The sequence below is a fragment of the Bos javanicus genome, chromosome X (genome assembly GCF_032452875.1).
Source record: "Bos javanicus breed banteng chromosome X, ARS-OSU_banteng_1.0, whole genome shotgun sequence".
Taxonomy (NCBI): Eukaryota; Metazoa; Chordata; class Mammalia; order Artiodactyla; family Bovidae; genus Bos; species Bos javanicus.
The window spans coordinates 14,524,041-14,550,917 of record NC_083897.1 but is presented as its reverse complement, the minus strand read 5'-3'; the positions used below and the strand labels follow the sequence as shown (position 1 = coordinate 14,550,917).

At 42.0% G+C, this 26,877-nt stretch overlaps 1 protein-coding gene across 13 annotated transcripts in view; it reads left to right on the top strand.

The window, feature by feature from the left end:
• Window positions 1-26,877, top strand: part of ENOX2 (ecto-NOX disulfide-thiol exchanger 2) — a 289,405-nt gene that overhangs the window by 214,732 nt on the left and 47,796 nt on the right. For all 13 annotated transcript variants that reach the window (XM_061408061.1, XM_061408058.1, XM_061408059.1 and 10 more), the window contains 4 exons: window positions 2,321-2,476; window positions 15,382-15,588; window positions 22,356-22,589; window positions 24,974-25,186. In XM_061408061.1, coding sequence (XP_061264045.1) covers window positions 2,321-2,476; window positions 15,382-15,588; window positions 22,356-22,589; window positions 24,974-25,186 — 810 coding nt within the window. The remainder of the gene's footprint in view (window positions 1-2,320; window positions 2,477-15,381; window positions 15,589-22,355; window positions 22,590-24,973; window positions 25,187-26,877) is intronic.

Below are 26,877 nucleotides of genomic sequence, written 5' to 3'. Positions count from 1 at the left end.
CCTACTTTTACCAAAAAGGAGATGGAGGCACACAGATATTAAGAAATATCCCCCATGGTCATACAACTAGCATATGGAGGAGAGTAGAGATGAGAATCACAGGGAGGAAAGAAAGGAGTATGCATGTATGTGAGTGCATGTGTGTGAGCACACACATTCAGGTACAAGTGGATACTTGTGTGTTGGGTGAGATAACATATGAGAGTTAAAAGTAAATTTGTTTTCAGAAAAATAAAATTTCCTCTTAGAAGAAAATATTTTCTTCCCAAACATGTTCAGGGTCTTGGCATCTCTGCATGACAGGCACATGAGAGGATGGGGAATGTCCTAGCTCTCTTAGGCTGGCTTGCAGTGGGTATTGCTTGTGTGCCACCCACCTGCTTATCTGCCCAGTCACAAGACTCCCTCCTTCTGGGCTTAACTGTACCCGGAGTTTTGCTTCTGTGTGAACCACAAATTCTTCCCACTGCTTAGATACACTTCCTTCAACATCTTAGAGAGCCAACCAGGGAGGCTCAGAGCCACCTTAAGGAGACACTAAGGCACTGTCCCTTGGGCCTGAGTGGTAAGCAGGGTAAAGTTTTGGGGGCTAGGGCCTACCACAATGATCAGTACTCCTTATGCAACACTTCCTTCGTTTGCAGTACACTGTGCCTGCCTTAACAGAGGACAAGAATGAGAGGTGAGGAAATGAAGTACAGTGCACTCCCTTCTCTCAAAAACGTGCATCTTGTTATAGAGACAAATTTTAAACAATGAAATCAGTACTGCCTTTAGACCCAGGCAAGTGGGGCCCCTGCCACGGGCCCTCACGTCAGGGGACCTCGTGCTTTGGAATGACTGTCTCAGTATTTTGTAAGTCCCTTTCCAGAGCCAAGGACTGGCCGGTAGGTGGTACCATCAGGATAGGTGCCCCAGTCCAGAGCAGGTCCTATGTGGGTCTTGATGCCAAGAAGCACCTTTCTCAAAATTTTCTAGGTTTTTCTCCAGTGTCTGGCATTGACCAAGGCTTGCAGTATCATCTAAGCAAGGGGCCCCAATCTCAAATTGAAGCTGTGCGGACCCCAGTCCCCATTTTTCCCCTTTGCACTCTGCAGTCCTTTATGCCACATGTGGATTCAACTGGATGCCCCAAGAAGCTTCTGAACTCATGCCTGGAGAGTCCTCCCAGGGTCTTGGTTCCAGGAGAGTATCCTGGCAAGTAAATCACTCCAGCTGGCTGGTATGGTATTTCTTTCATGGTATCACATGGGCTACCAGAATAGCGTTGGTGCTGATTTGGGGTGAGTCAAATTATATATCTAGACAAACCCCATAAACATATTTGTCTGGGGGCTCCCACACACCCTAGAAGCAAACCTGAAAGAAATATTAATAAAAGATGATGCAAAATAAAATTCAGTGGCAACAGGTATAGAACAGTTTTTGACACAGAAATAAAAATGAACTAGAATTATCTGGAAAGTGTTTTTCAGGGAGTGTGGGACTTTGAGCTAGGCCTTGAACCATGGGGGAGAATCTGGGGAGGCTTGAATGATTCCAGGCAGGCAGGGAGAACAACAGGAACAAAGGCACAGAGAATAGTTATTTACTGAGCATGTTTGTGCTATGCATTCATCATCTTGTTTATTCCTCACAAATTCCTATAAAAGTAGGTGGAATTAACCCCATTTTGCAATGATGGAATGGAGGTACAAAAGATTCATCTCCTAATCAAATAGTAGAACTAGGACCCAGGTCTGCCTAAACCCGAAAACTGTATGCTTTTAACACCATGTTATAGTGCAAAAATACTGGATGCTTGGCCCAGAAGCTGGTGCACTGGGACGGCCCAGAGGGATGGTACGGGGAGAGAGGAGGGAGGAGGGTTCAGGATGGGGAACATGTGTATACCTGTGGCGGATTCATGTTGATATATGGCAAAACCAATACAATATTGTAAATTTAAAAATAAAAAAAGACAGGAAGTGTTACAAGGGACAATGTGAAGCCTGGTCTGAATGGAGCAGAGAGTGTGTGTTGGGAACTAGTGGAAGGCAAGATCAATGCACAAGACACAGTCATATTATTCAATACAAAAGGCCTTGGATGTCAAAATGAGATATAGACACAAATAATCACTGGCCAAACAGAAACAGCCCTAAAGAAAAATGCACAATTATAATATTTAAGGTCCAGTAATGCTAATAATGTGTTTTCCTAAATATTTTGCCTCTGTCTCAGAAAGACCTTTGGTTTGAAGCTTATAAGGTAACAGTCTACCTCTACTTGATCTTGCCTGGTATAATTGATTATTCTCTATTTCCTCTCCTTTTTTTAGATTTTGATCCTGCTCTTGGAATGATGACTGGAATTCCACCAATAACTCCGATGATGCCTGGCCTAGGAATAGTACCTCCTCCAATTCCACCAGATATGCCAGTAGTAAAAGAGATCATTCACTGTAAAAGCTGCACACTCTTCCCTCCAAATCCAAGTAATACTCTGCTTTTTCTCCACACAAGTCAAAATGTTTTGGTGTATCAATCCTTTATTATTCGTTTTGGTATTAAGAGTCCTGACAAGGCAATTAGTGCCTATAAAGTGGTAGCTTCTGGGAGGGAACCTAGCTTTGGAATTGAATTCAAAATTTAACACTCTTAACACAGCTTAAATTGAACTGGCATTCTAGTTCCTTTTTAGGATTGAATGTTGTTGAAAGGGGGCTCAGGTTATTTGAGTGGAGAAAACACGAATAGAGAAGCCTCCCTTAGTTCTCTGCTGAGAGTATGGCAAAAGTATCGTTTTTGTTAACAGCCCCAAGATTTTTAAAGGTGAATGGAAAGAGCAGGTGCAATGGGAAGAGTAGGAATCTGGTATGAGTGACTTATCTTCTCCAGAGCCCACCAACCATGTCTGATAAGCCTTGATCTGATTAAGTCTGATAACCCCAGTAGTTATTCCTGCCTGTCTCTTACACCCTCTCAGCAATAAGGTCAGGTGATTTAGGGACTCTCACAGTCTCCTGATGCACCAGTCTGATCTGCTTCTCTCTTATTTCTTCATTAGAGAGTATCTCTACCATTGATTCCTTCCCCTCTCTCTCATCTAACATTTCATCCAGGTCCTTGTCACATATATAGAACCCTAAAAGTCCCGGGGTTCCCATTGCCCAAAGATTCAAAGTCCAAATTCTGGACTTCAAAAGCCTTTCACTGGTCTGCTTTGCCAACTTAAAGAAAGACCCGCAACATAAGAGTTGTGAGTTTAAATTTTATTCAGGGTCTTGGTGAGGACTACAGCCCAGCAGACAGCAACTCAGTTTGCTCTGAGTAAAACTACTCCAAACAGGTAGGAGAGAGCTCAGCTTATCTATGATTTTTGGCTAGGAAATCTATACAGTCAAGCATATGTCTTCATAAATGATTACTGCTAATCACCAAGAACAGATATCTCAAGTGAATGACTTTAGTGCTTTGCTATGGATGGGAGGCTTCAAGAATGCAGGGTCGTTAAAATTCTTCTTGAAATATACACTGAACTAGCCTTAGGGCCTGCCTGTCCAAATCACAGAATGCCTCATCCTGCTTTTCATCCTGAATTCCTCTCAGGATACATTGTTGGTCAGCAAATGCAGTGGGTTGTGACATAACCCCTGTAGAACTGGGTGGTGATCAACACACTTTGTCTTAGTGACCCTAATTTTCCTGTCTCCACAGCATCATGTGACCATCTTCAACATATCATTTCTGCTTGCCCACAATTCAGTCAAATTCAACTCTTATTTAATCTCACTCCCTTCTCCAACCTACCTCTAAGCCTACCATCTCCCAAACACTTCCATGAGAAAGGTACTAAAATTAAAACAGTAGTTAATCATTTATCATTCTAATACATTTTCACTAAAATATTGGGGGCTAAATCCAATGGATACTTTTTAGCCCTTATATTACTTTATTTCTCTACTATATTTGCTTCTTGAAACCTTCATCCTTCTTGAAACATTAGGTCATTTGAAGCTGCTAGAATGACCACCAGAGAGATTTGTATAGATCAAGAGGAGGATAACCAAGCAGGACACCCTAAGGAATTCTAATGTTTCAAGAGTTAAGAGAGAAAAGTTTCTGTACACTCCTTAGCAGCAAAAGTCCTCAAAAGACTTCATCTTTACCATTTCCAGTCTTTCTCTTCTTCTCTCCTAAATCTTCTTCATTTGGGCTTTTGCCCCACCCCTCTATCACAATGTCCCTTGATTAATAACACTAATGTATTCAGCACTTATAAAGTTAGACAAGCATTCTCATTCATGCCTGGAAACCAGTCATTTATAAGGACCATGACAGTGACATTTATATAATATACTTTTAAAATATTTGATAAATTAATAGATAACAATGACACTACATTATAATATGTATTGATTTTATGGCACTAGTTGCTATAAACTTTTTTCATACCTTTAAAAAAAAAGGACACTAATGATTTCACAATACTAAATCCAATGGTCAAGCCTCAAGTCTTTTCCTGATTGACCTAATAGCTCTGAATGACACAGTTGACTATTCCTTACTCATTGATATACTTTCTTCACTTGACTTCCAGGACACTACACTATTTATTGGTTTTGCTCCCCACACTGGTTGTTCCTTGTCAATCTGCTTTGCTGATAACCTTCTGTTCTCACTGACTTATTATTGGAGAGTCATGTGACTCAGTCCTTGGACCTCTTCTCTGTCTGTACTTATACTGAAAAAAAGTATGCCAATGATTGTTGTTTGCTGTTGTTTTAGTCACTCACTAAGTTGTGTCTGACTCTTTTGTAACCCCATGAACTATAACCTGCCAGGCTCCTGTGTACATGGGACTTTCCAGGCAAGAATACTGGAGTGAGTTGCCATTTCCTTCTCCAGGGGATCTCACCAACCCAGGGATCGAACCGACATCTCCTGAATTGGCAGGTGGATTCTTTACCACTGAGCCACCTGGGAAGCCCCATGCCATTGATACTCTAAATTACATTTTTAGCTCAGAGCCTGTCTCTGAACCCTGAACTCATATCCTACTGCTTATTTGATATCTCTACTTAGATATTGAATAGACATCTCATATTTAATATGTTCAAAACAAAACCCGTAATATTTGCCCCCAAACCTGCTCCACTAATATCCTTCTCCATCTCAGATAATGGCAACTGCATCCTTTCAACTAATCAGCCAAAACTTAAGGGTAATCCTTAATCTACTCTCTTTCCCTCACACACCATATTTAATCTGTTACAAAACTGTGTCAAGTCTACCTTAAAATATATAACTAGAATTCTACCATTTTCATGATAATTACTGCCGTGGCCCAGTTTATACCCACAATAATACATTTTCTGAACTATTGCAATATTCTTCTAATTGTGCTTCCTCTTTCACCCTTACCCCCTATAAGTTCTTCTTAAGAGAGCAGACAGGAGTGATCCTTTTTAAAACCTAAGTCAGATCATGTCCCTCCTCTACTTAAAAGCCATTAATGACTCCCTGTTTTACTCAAAATAAAGGCCAAAGTCTGTTTAAAGGCACAGAAGGGCCTCCCTTTCTCATACTGTCTCTTTGACTTTGTCTCTTACAACTCTCCTTTGCAACACCCATTGTTCCAGTTATATGGGCCTCCATGCAGTTCCATGAACATTCTAGGCACTCTTCCATCACAGGCCTTTGTATTGGTTCTTTCCTCTGCCTGAAATACTCTTCCCCTAAATATTTGCCTGGCTAACTCACCTGCCTCCTTCAAGTCTTTGCTCAAATGTCTCTTCCTCAGTAACCCTGACAACCTATTTAAAAGTTCAGTCCTCCCTGCCACATTCACAGTTCTATTTACCTCTCTATTTTTCACTTAATACTTACTACCTTTTAACAAGCAATTTATAGAATGTAAACACCACAAAGGGGCTTCCCAGGTGGTGCTGGTGGTAAAAAACCTGCCTGCCAGTGCAGGAGACCTAAGAGACCCAGGTCTGATCCCTGGGTCAGGAAGATCCCCTGGAGTAGGAAACAGCAACTCACTCCAGTATTCTTGCCTGGAGAATCCCATGGACAGAGGAGCCTGGTGGGCTACAGTCCGTGGAGTCTCAAAGAATCGGACACGACTGAACACACATGCATGCGTGCACACAAACTCCACAAAAGGAGGAATTTTTGTCAGTTTGGTTCACTAATATATCCCCAGCACTGAGAAAAGTATCTGACATATAGTACATGTTCAATAAATATTTATGAATGGTAGAGGGATGGATGGATGAATACGGAAGGAGAAGTCAGAGGTCTAGAAGTCAAGAGAACATGAGGTAATTACACCACATGCTGATCACTTCCTAATCTATTTTTTCACTCCATGGCTCTCTTCTGAGCTTCAGACACATATAGCCTACTGACCACTAGACTTTTCTAGGTGGATCTACATCAAATGTGCAACAACAGTATTGAAGTATTAATAGTGAGCAAACTACCAGATTAAAATCGAGGGAACTGTGTTTTACCCCAGCTCTATCACCTGAGGGAATCTTGGGCTAGTCACATGACCTCCCTGGGTCTGTTTCCTTGTCTGTAAGTGAGGCTATCGGGTTAGGTTAGCCTAGATACTTACAAGGTTTCATCCATTTCTAAAAACATGATTCTTGACATTAAAAATGGAGCTACCAGAATAATTGTTCACCTAGGCAAAAGTCCCTCAAAATGTATATTAGGCAAAGCAAAAGCAAATGAGTAGAGTTTTGTGCCTTTAATGAAACAGGCAGTATGGGTATAATAATTAAGAACCCCAAAGCAACATAGGACTGGTGTCATATCCCAGATCTCTGTCACTAAATAGCCATGAAATCCAGGGTAAATAGCTTAACCTCTCTGATCTAGACCCAGCAAAATCAATTCTGGTCTAAAAATCCAATGGATCAAACTAGACTGGTGCTGACTGTGCACTCCTAGGAGTCAGTGGAAGTGTTAGTCGCTCAGTCATGACTGACTCTTTGCGACCCCATGGACTGTAGCCCACCAGGCTCCTCTGTCCATGGAATTTTCCAGGCAAGAATACTGGAGTAGGTTGCCATACCCTCCTTCTGGAGAATCTTCTTGACCCAGGGATCGAACCTGTGTCTCCTGCATTGCAGGCGGTTTCTTTACCATCTGAGCCACCAGGGAAGCCTAGGAGTCAGAGATATGGCAAAAGAAAGCTCTCTGGAACACAGGTACTTTTTTTTCACAAGGTGGCTATCAGAGATTTACTGCATTCCCAATTAACAGTCCTCAGTTGGTATAAGAAGAGAAACAACACCCTCTCTCCAGAGAAGTCAATTCTGTGAAGATTTTTCACTTCGGCTAATAGACCTTCTGTGTGGAGAGGTTACATTTTTCATCTACTGTGAAATAACAGTGACCGTGAAGTAACTGGTGGAATATCATCTGATATTTGTGTGCAGGCATGTGGGGAAGCACCCAGGAGCCAGAAAAAGAGCAATCATTTCATTTTACCATCTCAAAACCCGCTGAACTTATTTTGGCTCTTAGGGCTGGGCTCTATAAAGAAAATTAGAGAAAGTGGATAAATTAATAGATTCACTGGCCTTCTGATTACTTCCAATCAGTTGGGATTACATTAAAATATACCCGACCCCTGCTGATTGTCTAGGGGACCTTCAATCTTGGGCTGTCTGATGAAATCAACTCAACAATTTTGCAGTATGCAAATTCTGGCAAACCAGTTGAGTGGTCTGTGATGCCCCTTTGAAAAACAGGGTGCAAGTGGTTTATTGGTGGAAGTGGTTTATTTGATGTGCTGCTCCCTGCCTCACTTCTCCAAGATCAGCAGTGACTTTGATCTGAATGCTGATTGTCCCAACACAGCTCCCCAGAGCGGCTGCTTAGTTGTAATTAGAATTACCAAAAGCTCCTCCTTTTCCATTACCAGAGATTAGAGTGCTTTTTACTCCCAGTTATCTTAAATCTTTTAACGAAGAAGTTTCTTCTTCTCCATCCAGGAGTGGTGATTGGGGTGTTACAGGAGCTTAGCACATTACCTGATTAATAGGTGGACTTTGAATTTGCTCTCCTATGGAGTTACCATTGCTGTGCCCAGATCACTGAATTTCTGTGGGATTGGAAAATCAGGCCCAGACAGCAAAGTGCTTTGAGCTGCTAATTAAAGAACAAGTACTATCCATTAAGGAAGGTAGTACAGCCCATTGCCTTGCTGGTGGCAATACACCTAAATCTCAGCAAATGCTATGTTTACCCAAGGAAAATAAATAAATCCCCGGCATTCTTGACATGACTCTTAGTGGCTTTTATGCTCCTTTACTCAGCAGACAATGACCACAGAATAATCACAGCATCTAAACAGGGTGGTGATTTCATCACAGAATTTTTCAATCCCACAGAAGTAGTCAGGGAAGGAGCCTTTGTATTGTCGGTATTCCATGTAACTATACTCTTTAGAGTCTCTCAATGGACTTAAAGGTAGACCTAACTAGGTTTAACTCACATTGTATAAAAAGGTGATTATTTGCTTCACAAGAATAGTATTTACCATTGAAATCATTTAATAGTAAACTTCATAAGGATTCAACAACAGGATTCTATTCGAAAGCCTTAGATTTGAAAACATGACTCTAGATGTTTTCTAGACTGAGCAGAACCCTTCGGGGCCCTACAGGCTACAAAAGGCCCTCCATGTCCCCTATTTCTTGTTTGCAGGAAAAGGTTTTGGTCTCCTAGGCCTTCCATGAATGCCAAAGAGCAGGTACTAGCAGTTATAATTATAATTGGAGAAGTGATAGCATACAGAAAGAAAGGAAAAGCAGTTAAGAAAGATAGCTTGAACAATAACAATTAAGCAATAAAGCAGAGTGCTAATTCCTCCTCAAGGGATTTGCATAACAATCTGACACAGATCTTTGAGTTGTTATGCAAAAGCTGACACCCCCTTCTCTCTGACCCTCCCCCATCCCAGGTGGAAGATGGTGACTACTTGCTCACCACATGTAGACCCCAGGCTGGTTGGAACCAGAAGGTTGATGATTAAGACTCCCCAAACACCACTCTGTTTCCTCCCCACCAACCAGTCAGAAGAAAGTCATGCTCCCGGCAGCCCTCACCTCAAATGTGGCCTTTAAAAACCCTTCCATGAAAGCCATCGGGGAGTTCAGCTCTTTTGAGCATCCCTTGCTCGGTCACTTCAATAATTGCTGTACTTCCCTGGTGGCTCAGACGGTAAAGAATCCGCCTGCAATGGGTGAGACCATGGTTCGATCCCTGAGTCGGGAAGATACCCTGGAGAAGGAAATGGCAACCCACTCCAGTATTCTTGCCTGGAGAATTCCATGGACAGGAGAGCCTGATAGGCAAGACTCCATGCGGTCGCAGGGTCAGACACGACTGAGCGACTAACACTCTCACATTCACTTTCCTTCAGCACACCCTGGGTTCTGGTAGATTGGCTTTACTGCTGGAGCCGGTGGGAGGTAGAGGAGCAGACCCAAGTTCAGGTCAGTAATGGTTTCTCTAGCACTAAGAATGCTTCCTTCCCACACCCAGCCTTATCTAAAGATCTGAATAAAGCAAGGAACTGAGAGTTTAGAAGTCCAGGTCTTAGTTCTCACTCCATTCCAGACTTCTGGTTCGGTTTGGTTCAGTTCAGTTCAGTCGCTCAGTCCTCTCCGACTCTTTGCGACCCCATGAATCGCAGCATGCCAGGCCTCCCTGTCCATCACCAACTCCTGGAGTTTACTCAAACTCATGTCCATCGAGGTGGTGATGCCATCCAGCCATCTCATCCTCTGTTGTCCCCTTCTCCTCCTGCCACCAATCCCTCCCAGCATCAGGGTCTTTTCCAATGAGTCAACTCTTTGTATGAGGTGGCAAAAGTATTGGAGTTACAGCTTTAGCATCAGTCCTTCCAATAAACACCCAGGACTGATCTCCTTTAGAATAGACTGGTTGGATCTCCTTGCAGTCCAAGGGACTCTCAAGAGTCTTCTCCAACACCACAGTTCAAAAGCATCAATTCTTCGGTGCTCAGCTTTCTTTACAGTCCAACTCTCACATCCATACATGACCACTGGAAAAACCATAGCCTTGACTAGATGGACCTTTGTTGGCAAAGTAATGTCTCTGCTTTTGAATATGCTGTCTAGGTTGGTCATAACTTTCCTTCCAAGGAGTAAGCATCTTTTAATTTCATGGCTGCAGTCACCATCTGCAGTGATTTTGGAGCCCCCAAAAAATAAAGTCTGACACTGTTTCCACTGTGTCCCCATCTATTTCCCATGAAGTGATGGGACCAGTTGCCATGATCTTAGTTTTCTGAATGTTGAGCTTTAAGCCAACTTTTTCACTCTCCTCTTTCACTTTCATCAAGATGCCCTTTAGTTCCTCTTCACTTTCTGTCATAAGGGTGGTGTCATCTGCATATCTGAGGTTATTGATATTTCTCCCAGCAATCTTGATTCCAGCTTGTGCTTCTTCCAGCCCAGCGTTTCTCATGATGTACTCTGCGTAGAAGTTAAATAAGCAGGGTGACAATATTCAGCCTTGATGTACTCCTTTTCCTATTTGGAACCAGTCTGTTTTTCCATGTCCAGTTCGAACTGTTGCTTCCTGACCTGCATACAGGTTTCTCAAGAGGCAGGTCAGGTGGTCTGGTATTCCCATCCTTTTCAGAATTCTCCACAGTTTATTGTGATCCACACAGTCAAAGCCTTTAGCATAATCAATAAAGCAGAAATAGATGTTTTTTCTGGAACTCTCATGCTTTTTCAGTGATCCAGTGGATATTGGCAATTTGATCTTTGGTTCCTCTGCCTTTTCTAAAACCAGCTTGAACATCTGGAAGTTCACAGTTCCCGTATTGCTGAAGCCTGGCTTGGAGAATTTTGAGCATTACTTTACTAGCGTGTGAGAGGAATGCCATTGTGTGGTAGTTTGAGCATTCTTTGGCATTGCCTTTCTTTAGGATTGGGATGAAAACTGACCTTTTCCAGTCACATGGCCACTGCTGAGTTTTTCAGATTTGCTGGCATATTTAATGCAGCACTTTCACAGCAGCATATTTCAAGGTTTGAAATAGCTCAACTGGAATTCCATCACCTCCACTAGCTTTGTTCGTAGTGATGCTTTCTAAGGCCCACTTGACTTCACATTCTAGGATGTCTGGCTGTAGGTGAGTAATCACACCATCGTGATTATCTGGGTCATGAAGATCTTTTTTGTATAGTTCTTCTGTGTGTTCTTGCCATCTCTTCTTAATATCTTCTGCTTCTGTTAGGTCCATACATTTTCTGTCCTTTATCGAGCCCATCCTTGCATGAAATGTTCCCTTGGTATCTCTAATTTTCTTGAAGAGATCTCTAGTCTTTCCCATTCTGTTGTTTTCCTCTATTTCTTTGCATTGATCGCTGAGGAAGGCTTTCATAGCTCTCCTTGCTATTCTTTAGAACTCTGCATTCAGATGCTTATATCTTTCCTTTTCTCCTTTGCTTTTCACTTCTCTTCTTTTCACAGCTATTTGTAAGGCCTCCCCAGACAGCCATTTTGCTTTTTTCATTTATTTTCCATGGGGATGGAGTTGATCCCTGTCTCCTGTACAATGTCACAAACCTCCGTCCATAATTCATCAGGCTCTCTGTTTATCAGATCTAGTCCCTTAAATCTATTTCTCACTTCCACTGTATAATCATAAGGGATTTGATTTAGGTCATACCTGAATGGTCTAGTGGTTTTCCCTACTTTCTTCAATTTAAGTCTGAATTTGGCAATAAGGAGTTCATGATCTGAGCCACAGTCAGTCCCGGTCTTGTTTTTGCTGACTGTATAGAGCTTCTCCATCTTTGGCTGCAAAGAATATAATCAATCTGATTTCGGTGTTGACCATCTGGTGATGTCCATGTGTAGAGTCTTCTCTTGTGTTGTTGGAAGTGGGTGTTTGCTATGACCAATGCATTCTCTTGGCAAAACTCGATTAGTCTTTGCCTTGCTTCATTCCGTACTCCAAATTTGCCTGTTACTCTAGGTGTTTCTTGACTTCCTACTTTTGTATTCCAGTCCCCTAGAATGAAAAGGACATCTTTTTTGATGTGAGTTCTAAAAGGTCTTGTAGGTCTTCATAGAACTGTTCAACTTCAGCTTCTTCAGCGTTACTGGTTGGGGCATAGGCTTAGATTACCGTGATATTGAATGGTTTGCCTTGGAAATGAACAGAGATCATTCTGTTGTTTTTGAGATTGCATCCAAGTGCTGCATTTCAGACTCTTTTGTTGACCATGATGGCTACTCCATTTCTTCTAAGGGATTCCTGCCCACAGTAGTAGATTTAATGGTCATCTGAGTTAAATTCACCCATTCCAGTCCATTTTAGTTCTCTGATTCCTAGACTGTCAACGTTCACTCTTGCCATCTCCTGTTTGAACACTTCCAATTTGCCTTGGTTCATGGACCTAACATTCCAGGTTCCTATGCAATATTGCTCTTTACAGCATTGGACCTTGTTTCTATTACCAGTCACATCCACAGCTGGGTATTGTTTTTGCTTTGGCTCCATCCCTTCATTCTTTTGGAGTTATTTCTCCACTGATATCCAGTAGCATATTGGGCCCTTACCGACCTGGGGAGTTCCTCATTCAGTATCCTATCATTTTGCCTTTTCATACTGTTCATGGGGTTCTCAAGAATACTGAGGTGGTTTGCCATTCCCTTCTCCAGTGGACCACATTCTGTCAGATCTCTCCACCATGACCCGCCCATCTTGGGTTGCCCCACGGGCATGGCTTAGTTTCATTGAGTTAGACAAGGCTGTGGTCAGTGTGATCAGATTGGCTAGTTTTCTGTAATTATGGTTTCAGTGTGTCTGCCTTCTGATGCCGTCTCACAATACCTACCCTCTTACTTGGGTTTCTCTTACCTTGGTCGTGGGGTATCTCTTCACGGCTGCTCCAGCAAAGCGCAGCCACTGCTCCTTACCTTGAACAAGGGGTATCTCCTCAGGGCCACCCCTCCTGACCTTGAACGGCTGGGACACACTGCACAGAAGCACACCGGCTGCCACGCACTGCGCAGAAGCCTGGCCATGAGGACCCACCCCTCGCCCAAGGTCAGGGGCGGCGACCGAGAGCACCAGGCTTCGACGGCGCAGGAGCAGCTGAGAGGAGCTACCCCACATCCGAGGTCAGGGGCAGCAGCCGAGACGAGCTACCCGACGCCTGAGCTCAGGGGCGGTGGCCAGGAGGAGCAATTCCACGTCCAAGGAGCTGCGGCTGCGCGGGCCCAGGAGGGCCGAGAGGAGCTACTCCACGTTCAAGACTTGTGGTAGGACTTTAGAAAGCCACAGATTGGTAATTAGGAAACCTGGGTTCTATAGTAGCAAATAACGATAACCCTGTAATAACTACAATTTATTGGGAGTCTATCTAGTACTAGGCATTGTACCACATTGCAGTAGAGGTAGTAGATTATTGATTATCCTACAATATCCCTTGTAAGGTAGGGGACAGTATCTCTATTTTAAGATGAAAAAACAAAGTTATCAGAGGTTATATAATTTTCCCAAGATTATACAGTAGTTTGATAAATCTTAATCATAATTTAGGTTTAAATCCAGGTTTCATTGCTCCAAATTCATGTTCCTTCTCTTTCTGTCTGACGTGGTGACCTTGAGTAAGTCACCCAACCTCAGTCAGCTAAGGTTTTTTCCCTGTAATATTAGAAGCTTAGGCCAAGTCAGTGGTTTTCAACTAGAGCTGTACATCAGAGTTGCCTGAGGAGGTGTAAAAAAAAAAAATAATGCGCAGGCTGCACCCCAGATTCACTAAATCAGACTCATCTGAGTGAAACCTAGGCATTGTTTGTTTGACTCCCAAGTTGATTCCAATGTGCTGCCAGAGTTGAGAATCACTGACAGTGATGTCTAGAATCTTTTCCAATTACTAAAAACTCAGAAGTTAAAGTCTCAAGAGATTCTGGACATTTTCCTTTTTGACTAAAACTAACCTCTCCAGCGTAGATGACTAAGACATTTCGGATTCCTTTTCACTAAATTATCTTCCTTTTCCCTTTATACTTCTCCTATGGAACAAAAAAAAAGGAGTGGGTTCTTGAAATTACAGACATTTAAAATTTTAAGAGAAATTTTGCAGTTTCCCAGAATACCTCCACCCCTTTTATTGACTAAATAGAAGGGGAAAGGGCACCATGAGAATTTGATTATTCTGACCCACACTAAGAGGACAGACAGTGGTAGCAAAATGAGGAAGTTTAAGATGCTAATAACTGAGGCAGCTCTCAAATCATCTGCTTGCCAACTTGGATAAGAGTCAGGTGGGGGCCTTGGCCTAGTCTGCAAGTGAGACTCATTTATTTTTGCATGTGAACTATAATCACTTGTTGTTGAGCTCTCCAAATCTTGAGCTGGGAGAATTATTTTTAAGAGCTGAATGGGAAGAATGGATAACACAAAATAAATCCTTGCAGATACAAAACCAACACTAGAAAACCGTTGACCATCATGCTTTGTTTTGTTGGGCTATAAACTGTAGAGTTTTGCTTGGAAAATGCTTTGATAGATATAAATAGCAACACGGAGCTGGCGGATACAAAAGGCTTTATGTATAAGATAAGTGAGTAGAAAGCACATTTTTAAAGCAGACGGAGAATCGTCTCATTAAGTAGATTTTTAGTAACTCTCTACAGCCAAATTTATCTAATTTTATTTAATGATTTCCCAGACAAGCTTACTTTTCCTCTAAATGCTTCATGATTGGACTTCACCTCTCCAGCAAAGAATCAGAGGAAGAGTTTACTGGAATCAGAAAACAAAAAACCTGAAAAGGATGGTCTGTACACTGGCTGACTCTGTCAAGCAAATTATTCCGATGGCTTGAAATATTTTTGTAACTGTTCACCTCTTTACTGTCAAATTCACCCCAAAACAGTTCTTTCAGTAAACATGAACAGAATACAATGACCACAAACTTTACAAACAAATCCTTGTCTCAAGGACCCAGGTTCTAAGAATTCCCTAAAATAAGAGTTTAAACCCAGTGGGATGTCTTTCCACTAACTGTCTTCTTTAGGAAAATGACTGAAAATTGGACTGGGTTGTCACAACAAAAGTAAAGAACAAAATCAAAGAACATATGATGGGGCTGATGGGTCTGAGTCATAGTCACCAAATCATTGAATAACATAAATCTCAGGTTCATGCAACCAATTTGCTATGAAACCGAGATGAGCATCTTAGAGGCCACATGCTTCTGGGACTCGAAAGCAAAAGTGTGATGGGGACAGTAGGGTTATCTCTGGGACATGTTAAGTTTCTAAGAGGTCTGTCCCAAGCAAACATTTTAATTTCAAATGCTTTTGCACTTACACTTAGATCTTCCACCTCCTGCAACCCGAGAACGACCACCAGGATGCAAAACAGTATTTGTGGGCGGCCTGCCTGAAAATGGGACGGAGCAGATCATCGTGGAGGTATTTGAGCAGTGTGGAGAGATCATTGCTATTCGGAAGAGCAAAAAAAATTTCTGTCACATTCGCTTTGCTGAGGAGTACATGGTGGATAAAGCCCTTTATCTTTCTGGTAGGTGTTTAGTCATGAGGACTGTGCCCACCAGGTATGACACAGAGACTGGGGATCAGTGTGTTTGCATCTGTGGCAGCTAAAGTGAAAAAGTGCAAGTGACAGTTGCTCAGTCGTGCCCAGCTCTTTGCGACTCCATGGACTATCCAGGCCAGAATACTGGAGTGGGTAGCCTTTTGCTTCTCCAGGGGATCTTCCCAACTCAGGGATCGAACCCAGGTGATTGGGCTTAATGGCAACCTCTCACCTTCATAGATGAAAAATGTATGTTACAGCCCAGTATGTTCCTTTAAAGTTCCCATGTAGTGCCAGTTGCCATGTTCAGTCACTTCAGTCAGGTCCAACTTTTTAGGACCCCATGGACTATAGCCCACCAGACTCCTCTGTCCATGGGATTTCTCCAGGCAAGAATACTGGAGTGGGTAACCATGCCATCCTCCAGGGGATCTTCCCAACCTGGGGATCGAATCCCCATCTCCTGTGTCTCCTGCATTGCAGGTAGATTCTTTATCACTGAGCCACTGGAGAAGCCCCAGTTGCCATGGGATAACTCCAAAACTCCTTACTTGGAACATTAAAGGCCTTGATTATCTGTTTTTCCTGTCACCATTAACTCCTAATCCTTCCTTTCCATACCATGTCCTAACCACACACTAAACTAATTCTAGTTCCCAGAATGGTGTTTTTTGCCTTTTCCTCTGACTAGAATTACATTTCCCACCCCACCCACCATACATACATCTTCATAGTCCAGAGCTCCAGCTCAATCACAACCTCTTCTGGAAAGCCTTCCCTGACCTCTCTCCCCACTCTGCACCAGGCTGGTTTGGGCACCCCTTCCTCAGAGCTTCCCCCACACCTGGTTCTTCCTCCTGACAGACACCTGTAATACCACATGAGAACTTTCTCTCTCCACTTCTGTCTCCTGCAACAAAGCATGAACTCCTTAGGGGAAAGACTATGTCTTCCATAACTTTAAAACCCCAGCATCTAGCACATAACCCTGGTACCAAAGTAGATGTTCAACAGTAACTATGGAAGTCAGCTAGTTATCAAATATTAATTGGCTGATAGAATGCTAGATGGCCGAGGAGATGGCAAAGACCGAGGCACATCTTGCCATCAAGAATATTACACTCTGAAGATGGCAAAATATGATACATATAAACAAAACATATCAGGTACCAATAAATGCTAAGAAGAAGATAAAAACAGCTAACACACCTGGGGTTGCTAGGAAAACAAGCATTCTCTGACATTTGAATTGAGATTTGAACAATATGAAGGAGATTGCCATGCAAACACCTGTGGGAAGAGCGTTCCAAAATAAGGAAGAGCAAGTCAAAGACCCTGAGATGAAAATGGACTTGGTGTGTATAAGCAGAGGAGAGAAGGTAAGCATGATTGGAGCCCATTAAATGAAGGAGAAGCAGCGACAGGAAATGAAGTCTGAGAGGTAAACACAAGAAAACTGTGTTGGGCCTTTAATCTTTACCAGCATACCTCATTTTATCACACTTTGTATTATTGTGCTTTGCAGATACTGTGTTTTTTACAAATTGAAGTTTTGTGGTAACCCTGCATTGAGCAAGTCTGTCAAAGCCATTTTCCCAACAGCATTTGGTCATTTCGTGTCTCTGTGTTACATTTTTGTAATTCTTGGAAAATTTAAAACTTTTTCATTATTTGTTTTGATAATCTGTAATCTTTGATATTATTATTGTCATTGTTTTTGGGTGCCACATATAAGATGTACCCCAGTAAGATGGCGATCCTAACTGATAAATGTGTGTGTTCTGACTGGTTGTTCTCCAATCTCTCTCCCTCTCCTTGGGCCTCCCTATTTCCTGAGATACAACAATACTGAAATTAGACCAGTTAATAACCCTACAATGGCCTCTATGTGTTCAAGTGAAAGGAAGAGTCTCTCACTTTAAATCAAAAGTTAGAAGTGATTAAGCTTAGTGAGGAATGCATGTTGAAAACTCGGATAGGTGAAAAGCTAAACTTCTCATCCCAAACAGTTAGCCAAGTTGTGTATGAAAGGTAAAGTTCTTAAAGGAAATTGAAAGTACTACTTCAGTGAACACACAAGTGATAAGAAAGTGAAACAGATTTGTTGCTGATATGAAGAGTTTTGTCTGGATAGATCAGACCAGCCGTGACATTCCCTTAAGCCAACGCCTAGCCCAGAGCAAGGTCCTAATTCTCTTCAATCCTGTGGAGGCTGAGAGAAGTGAGGAAGCTGTAGAAGAAAAACTTGAAGCCAGCAGAAGTTGGTTCATAAGGTTTAAAGAAAGGAGCCATCTCCATCACATAAAACTGCACAGAGAAGCAGCAAGGGCTGATGTACAAGCTACAGCAAGTTATCCAGAAGATCGAGCAAAAATCATTAATGAAGGTGACTACAGTAAGCGACAGATTTTCAATGGAGATGAAACAGCCATCTATTGGAAGAAGATGACATGTAGGAATTTCACAGCTAGAGAGGAGAGCTCAATGCCTGTGTTCAAAGCTTCAGAGGACAGACTGGCTCTCTTGTTATGGGCTAATGCAGCTGGCAACTTTCAAGTGAAGCAAATTCTCATTTACCATTCTGAAACTCCTAGGTCCCTTAAGAATTATGCTAATTCTACTCTTCCTGTGCTCTATAAATGGAACAACAAAGCCTAGATGACAGCACGTCTGTTTAGCAACATGGTTTACTGAATAGTTTAAGCCCACTACTCAGACTGACTGGTCAGAGAAAAAGAAAAGATTCCTTTCAAAATGTTACTGCTCATTGACAGTGCATCTGGTCATGCAAGAGCTCTGATGGCTGTTAATGTTTTCATGCCTGCTAACACAGCAGCCATTCTCTGTAGCCCATGGATCAGAGTCATTTCAGTTTTCCAGTGTTATTATTTAAGAAATACAATGAATAAGGTTATAGCTACCATAGATAGTGATTCCTCTGATGGATCTGGGAACAGTCAATTGAAAACCTTCTAGAAAAGACTCACCATTCTAGATGCCATTAAGAACATTTGTGATGGGAAGAGGTCAAATACCAACATTCCCAGGAGTTGGGAAGAAGTTGATTCTAACCCTCAAGGATGACTCTAAGGGGCTCAAGACCTTGGTGGAAGAAGTAACTGCAGATGTGGTGGAAATAGCAAAAGAACTAGAATTAGAACTGGAGCCTGAAGATGTGACTGAATTACTCTAATCTTAATGATAAAACTGTAATGGGTGAGGAGTTTTTTCTTAGAGATGTGCACAGAAAGTGGTTTCATGACATAGAATCTACTCCTGGTAAAGATGCTATGGAGACTGTTGAAATGACAACAGAAGATTTAGAATATTACACAAACTTAGTTGTTTAAACCAGCGGCAGGGTTTGAGAGGATTGGCTCCAACTTTGAAAGAAGTTCTACTGTGAGTAAAATTCTATCAGACAGCACTGCATGCTACTGAGAATGGATGAAGCAAACGTCATTATTGTTTTAAATTTTAAGAAACTGCCACAGCCACGTCAACCTTCAGAAACCACCACCTTGATTAGTCAGCAGCCATCAACGTCAAGGCGAGATCCTCCACCAGCAAAAAAGACTACAACTCACAGAAGGCTCAGATGATGGTTGGCATTTTTTAGCAATAAAGTATTGTAATTAAGTTATTTACATTTTTAGGCATAATACTATTGCACACTTCTTGGACTATAGTGCAGTGTAAGCATAACTTCTATATGCACTGGGAAATCAAAAATTATGTATCACTCACTTTATTGTGATGTTCACTTCATGGTGGTAGCCTGGAACTGAATCTAAAATATCTCCAAGGTATACCTGTAGTAAAGTTTATTATTCTGGGTACAACAGGAAGCCATTGAGGGATTTTTAAGGATAGAGTGACATGATCCGGTATACATTTTAGAAATATCACTTCTAAAGTGATAGATTGATGTAAAGGATGGACTGAAGGGTATGGAGAATGCTGGTGACTGGTGGTTAGGTAGCTAACTATAGTATCAGTCTAATCCAGAACTGATAGTGGCTTATATACTGTGGTAGTTGGAGTGGAGATAGTAAGAACTAGTCTGCATAAAGTCACTTGTTTCTGGTGAGGAGACTGAGGTGATTGGAACTGGAAGCTCCAATACTTTGGTCACCTGATGTGAAGAGCCAACTCATTGGAAAAGATCCTGATGCTAGCAAAGATTGAAGGCAAGAAGAGAAGGGTGTGACAGAGGATAAGATGGCTGGATAGCATCACCGACTCAGTGGACATGAATCTGAGCAAACTCTAGGAGATAGTGAAGGACAGGGTAGCCTGGTGGGCTGTAGTCCATGGGGTGGCAAAGAGTTGGACATAACTGAGCAACTGAACAACAACTCTTAAATATTATAAAATGAAGCCCTTTGCTTTTTAGGGTGGTTTCAAGATAAAGTTTCATGGTCAATCTTTTACTTAACTTGAATTATTATTCATTATGGGGCAGTGGACAGACAAAACTGAAGGCAGAAGATGAAGTAATTGGAAAGGGCATAGAACCATTAACTACTTCCTTGCCTAAGGGTTAACAGTTTGGAAGAATTGGGTCCAAGTGCTACAGAATCTTCATTCATGTAACAGGCACTTGTTGGACGTCTCTTTGTGTAAGCTATTGTGCTAAATGTTGTGCAGGATAGAAAACAGGTAAAACCTAGTTCTTCCCCTTAATGAATCTAAGGTTAGCGTGAAGTCTTACATTCATTTATCAAAGAATCATTGAGCACCAGTTAGTATCTAACTGCTCCTGCTAAGTCGCTTCAGTCGTGTCCAACTCTGTGTGACCCCATGGACTGCAGCATACCAGGCTCCTCCGTCCATGGGATTTTCCAGGCAAGAGTACTGGAGTAGGGTGCCATTGCCTTCTCCGACCTATTGCAATAGGCCAAAGAAAAAGTAATGAGTGTTGGAAAAAGTAGGCTGGTAACACGGGAGAAGTGAGGAGGCAGATGTAGAATGCTCTTTTTACATTTGCTAAGTGCTGTAAAATCCAACTCCTGGAGATTTAACAGCACTTAGCAATGATAACAGAGCATTCCACAATAGACTATTTTAATAAGAACTTAAAGGTCTTGAAAAGCCCTGAACAGTTGTACATAAAAGACGACATGCTGCTCAGGAGGCATCCATCTAAACACTGAAATCAGCTCTCTGGTAACAGCCACCTGGAAACATTCTGATGGCTGCCAAAGGAAAGAAGATTGCAATCACCAATGTGAAAACAACTAATTTTTCCCTTTAAATTTGAACCTGCTCCTTGAAAGTTTAAAAGTGCTAGAAAACGCCTGAATTGGATGGCTGTTCTCCCACATCGTAAAAGAAAGAAATTTAAACAAACAAAAATCCCTTAGAAAAGGGGCTGGAGCGTTCCCCTCTGTCTCCAGGCAATACGCTGGGGAAATCGCAGTAATCACTTCATTTGGTTCTTGTCTCTTAGTGATATCTGTCTTCAATACCTAATGTCCAGAGTCTTAAAAACCATTGTTTCATATATTTTGTCCATATTTTTAGTGGTTTAAGGCAGGAGTTACTCTGCAAGCTTGTGCTGAGAATGAAATGAGATAAATGTGTGTGGAAGCACCTAGCTAAGCTTTTGAAACTTAAAAGGCTAATAAAAACAGTAATTTAAAAAAGTTTTTTTGTTGAGAGATTTAACTTGGGTGCTAAAGCTGGGACCAAAAATGGAGGTGGGGACTTGAATCCTGGTTTTATGAATCCCAGTCCCATACCAGTATACTATAAGCATGCACGTGCTAAGTTGCTTCAGTCGTGTCTGACTCTTTGTGACCCTATGGTCTGTAGCTCTCCAGGGTTGTCTGTCCATGGGATTTCCCAGGCAAGAATACTAGAGTGGGTTGCCATTTTCTCCTCCAGAGGGTCTTCCTGACCCAGGGATCGAACCCCGGTCTCCTGCATTGCAGGCAGATTCTTTACTGCTGAGCCACCAGGGAAGCCCAGTATAAACACACTACCTCTTTTTTTGGGTAAGGATTCCAAATTATATGTCGGCTGGATAATATACCACTTTCCATCATTTCTATTCTGCACCCTCCCACCCCACTCCCTCAAATGGTTATGAATCACCAACTATGTCTAGGAAACAATATGGGGGATTGAAATGCCAACCTGATACATTGAAATTTTATCAAGTTTTTTTGGTGGTATGACTGACACTGTTGAAGTTATCCAAAGACAGTAGAGTTTGAAGCCAGCTTTTTCATTCTTCCCAGCCCATGGTGCCATATAAGGCTTATTCTTGATACTGTTACCCACAGAGCCTCCCTCTGTCACAAGTAAAGTGGCAGATGGAGCAATCTTGGACTATATTATATTTTATGTGGCTTCCCAGGTGGCTCAGTGGGTAAAGAATCTGCCTGCAATGCAGGAGACCCGGGTTCGATCCCTGGGTTGGGAAGAGCCTGGAGGTGAGTATGGCAACCCACTCCAGTATTCTTGCCTGGGAAATCTCATGGACAGAGGAACCTGGCGGGTTACAGTCAATAGACTCGCAAAGAGACACGACTGAGCACAGACGCCAACTATGAAATAATAAACTTTTATCAGAGACAGAGAGTATAATCCAAGCCTGTAGTGTTCCCCTTGTAGTAGTGGGGAGAGAATTTGGAGTTATGTGGCCAACTGAAACCACTGCGATTGCATTTGAAGGACGCAACTTGGAAAGCCACTCACTCACTGGGCTGCTCTTGTGCTCCTCTCTCTCCCTCTTGTGCACTTAGGTTACCGCATTCGCCTGGGCTCTAGCACTGACAAAAAAGACACAGGCCGGCTTCACGTTGATTTTGCACAGGCTCGAGATGATCTGTATGAGTGGGAATGCAAACAACGGATGCTAGCAAGAGAGGAACGCCACCGCAGAAGGATGGAAGAGGAAAGGTTGCGCCCACCATCCCCACCTCCAGTGGTCCACTATTCTGACCATGAATGCAGCATTGTTGCTGAAAAACTAAAAGGTAAATGAAACATTTGAGCTTGGTGATTAGCTCTCTTCTTTGGAGAAATTTAATAAATTTCTTTGTATTGTTGGCAGTTAGCCTTGAATTTCCCACTGACAGATTCTAGGCATTTCTTGTGTTGAAGCCTTGCAGATAGAGAGGTGTACCCAGTAATTCAAGAGCCAAAGAATCTGTCCCTCCCACTTGTGTCTCTGATCCTTCACTGTTTCAAGTGATGTTACTTTTTCTCTCCATACATCAGGTGATTAGGAAGAAACAGGTTTTTCCCACTTTTCCACATCAGAGAATTTTAGCTGTGATCCATGACTGGAGACCTGTAAGCACCCCCACCCCCTTTCCTTGTGGATAGCAAGTTAGCTTTGAATTCTAAATCAGAATAAATCAAGATGGTAGAACTTGTCGTGACCTCAGGAAACTCTGGTAAAATTCCATTTTATAGATGAAAATTGGAGGGCCATGCATCTAAGGACAGTGTATGTCCTTAGATTACCCTGGTGGCGCAGAGGTTAAAGTGTCTGCTTGCAATGTGGGAGACCTGGGTTCAATCCCTGGGTCGGGAAGATCCCCTGGAAAAGGAAATAACAACCCACTCCAGTATTCTTGCTTGGAGAATCCCATGGACGGAGGAGCTTGGTGGACTACAGTTCGTGGGTCGCAAAGAGTCGGACACAACTGAGCGACTTCACTTTTACTTTCACTTTAGCTACCACCAAATAAAAGAATTTCTTGAATCACAAAATGGTCAATTTATTTCACACAGTAACTATAGAGACTTTTAGGCATTGGTAAATCAAACTGCTTTCCCTTTAGTTTTGATTCCTGTTCCCTTTGCTTGACTCTCAGAGCCATTTCGCTAATTTAATCTTAATTGCCCTGCCTAGTCTCTTGTGTTAGCTCAAATCCAGTTTTTTCATATGGTTGATTTTATTGGATGAGGGCTAGTGTCCCATCGATCTTACTGATGACACCAGCACTGCTCTAACGGTATAAATTTTCCCTGATTCTTGTGCTCTAGGCTTAGCAAGATGCTGTTAATTCCACTTTGCAAATAGGTCTCATTCACAAAACTTGTTTGCACCATTTAGCCTAAGGGCTCCACACATTACAGAAATCCTTTGTTTGGATTGATTTGTCTTCCTGTAAGAGAAAAGCAGAAAACAGAGTCAAAAGTAGAGGCACAGAAGTAATGGGTTGGTTAGAAAAGCTGGAAAGGCTGAAAGCAGACACCAGGTCCAAGATTTACCTACTTCCATAAGACCAAACAGCTCACTTTGAACTTTTCTTAACAAAATGAATTTGCTCATTGTATGGACCTCATGCAAAAAGTGAGCATTGATGCATCAAGTATATGCCAATTATTTTTTAAAAACTGAGCATCAACATAAAGACCAGTACATAAGTAAGGAAATGAAAAGCTGCTCTAATGGTAAGGCTGACTTCCCATTACATATCTGCACTAAAAAATGCAAGTGGCAAGAAGTTCACATTATGGTAAGAGATGGTTCCTCTGGATGTAAGGGTTCCTGGACAGGAGCTATGTAGAGTCCTACAGTGGGCTTTCAATGGGATGCTAATGGACTCTCCTTATCGGGAGCCTTTAACAGCAGAATGTGTAAGTGGTACGTCAGAAAGCTGAATCAGAGGCTTTGGAAGAGCAGTGCTACTATTTTAACGTCAGAGAGTGACTCTTAACTAGCTGTAGAAATCCACTTGGACGTATCCTCAGGCAAGAGAAACAGGATATGGAGAAATGTTGAAATAGAACAAATTACATCAAAATAGATTGTGACTGGGACTGAGTGGAAGGCCTGGGGCTGAGGATTGGATGCAGGAGTGATGTTAAAAAAAGGTCAGACATAAGTGTTTATACCTAAAGAATAGCCATTTAACTCTTTCTTAAGCCTCCATCCAGTGGATTCCATGGATCCAGGATAAAGTTACCATCAAATTCAAGTTAAACTCAAGACTCAAGTTTTCTTATTGCTTCTTAAAAAATAAGATTGTTGGAATTCTGAAGTTCTCTCACCACTAATTTATACAGTACACACACGCATACAGAGGCATTAAAAACTGCAATATGTGAAAACTATATCAATGAAGAAATCTTTGTTTAAGGAAAGAAGAGACACTCTTGTTCTGAAAACTCTTCATAGACTAACTACAACCAATCTTACTAGTTTTGGAATCTTTCATTCTGTCAGTATATCCGCCTGCTGGCTGCCTGTGTGTTCACGCACGTGTATGCATGGCTCCTTGCCCTCAGCAACTCATTTTACAACTGTCACCAAAAAGCCATGGTGGCCTCCTTGCCAGTGTGTTGGGAAAATAGATGGAGATTTGGTTACATTCGATGTCTCTAAAAATCAATCCTCTTTTTCCAGATGATTCCAAATTCTCAGAAGCTGTGCAGACCTTGCTCACCTGGATTGAGCGAGGAGAGGTAAACCGTCGCAGTGCCAATAACTTCTACTCCATGATCCAGTCGGCCAACAGCCACGTCCGTCGCCTGGTGAACGAGAAAGCTGCCCATGAGAAAGACATGGAGGAAGCAAAGGAGAAGTTCAAGCAGGCCCTTTCTGGGATTCTCATTCAATGTGAGTGGAAGTCATAGTTCTACTGGAAGGATGAGAGGGCACTTCTCTTAGGCACTGCTCTCTCTAGACAGGAACCAGGCCTTGAGAGCCATCCTGTGTCAAGAAGCCCTGCCCTCTTCATCACTGCCTTGTGCTCTCCTTATATTGCCAAATGCCCAAGCTCCAGTTTCACAGGAATCATATGTACACTTCCCATGTTCATTTTCTCTGGAGTATCTACTTCAGCTCCTTAGAAACACTGATACTTAGACAATAGGCTTGTGCTTTTACTTTCCCTGGTTCTCAAAGTAAGTTACAAGCAGCCTCAGGCGCCAGTGGAAAACTCAGAATTTCACTGCTGAAGTTAGGATGTAGCATCAGGATTTGTAAGCTTCTTAGCTTCAGATTTGCCTCATTATTATTGTGTAATATGCTTTTCAGGTACTCCATTTTAGGGATAAATTGTAATTATACTTTCTGAGGTAATTGAATAAAAGCCAAATTTGCTACTTCTACCTTTTATCTTTAGTTTCCTTTGACATTTCCTTTACTGATGTCAGGACATCCTGGGAAGCCACTGAAATAGCCATTTTCAAAAATTAGTACCACACCAAACCCATCTAAGGTCTCTTAAATGAGACAGGGCAGAAAAACTCTCAAATAATGGTTTTAGTTCCCCGTATTATAAAACTATGTACTCTTCTCTTTTGACTGAGAAGCTGTATTCACATTAGGAATGAGGGTACGGTTTTATGACTTTGGTTTTAAACAATCATGGCCTAGTCTTCTCATATTTGACTTCCCATACTTGACTTACACATAAACAGGATTAAGGAGGAGTTGTTTCATTTTTCATTTTTATTCTGAAAGTCCTATGGTCATAGAATCTGGGAGGAGAAAGCATATGTTTTTTAGACTTCAGAATAAATGGGAAAAGAGAGTAGCAAGCCTCATGGGAATGTAAATCCTTAAATCATTAGTAAACAAGCTAACAATAGGGCTGCAAAGAAAGAAATAATACCTCTGAATTTTCTTACTGTGAACACCCAGCCAGGCAGAGGATCTTGTCCTTCTCTTTTCCCAGAAAAATAGTCATGACTGTTTTCCCTCTCTTGAACCAATTGCAATAAAGCCCTGGAATATTTGTACACATTTCCTCATTTGACATTTTAAGCGACCCTGAAAAATATTTTGTAGGACTGCACTTACACAGTATTCTTACATAATACTTGTATTTCTCCAGCCAACAAGCCTATCTAAGTAGACTTAAAATAGGTCCCATCCACTTTAGGTTTTGATTTGTTGCTTCTGGTTAGACATACCTCAGAATAGTAAGAGGATAGAGTCCGTTGAAATGCAGCATTCAGGCTCATTCTGAAGGGCTAGTTTATGAAAGAAACCAATGGTCACAAGGAGTTGGTATAGTTCACTGCTTGCTCTCATGCTGTACTGGGTCAGTAGCGCTAAACCACATTCACCATGACTCCTGCCTGAATGAATACACACTGCCTGTATTAAAGCTTTATTCACCCTTTCACCCCAAATCTTCTAGAGTTCTACTGATGTATACTGATATCTTTGCCGTTGAGTCCTCTTTAAACTCATGGTACCCCAACACACGTAGCCTTTTTTTTTTTTTCTTAAGCACAACTCTAGTCAAGTAGTGTCGTAGGAGACACACCAAGCTGATGCTTCTCTTATTTCTTTTCTCC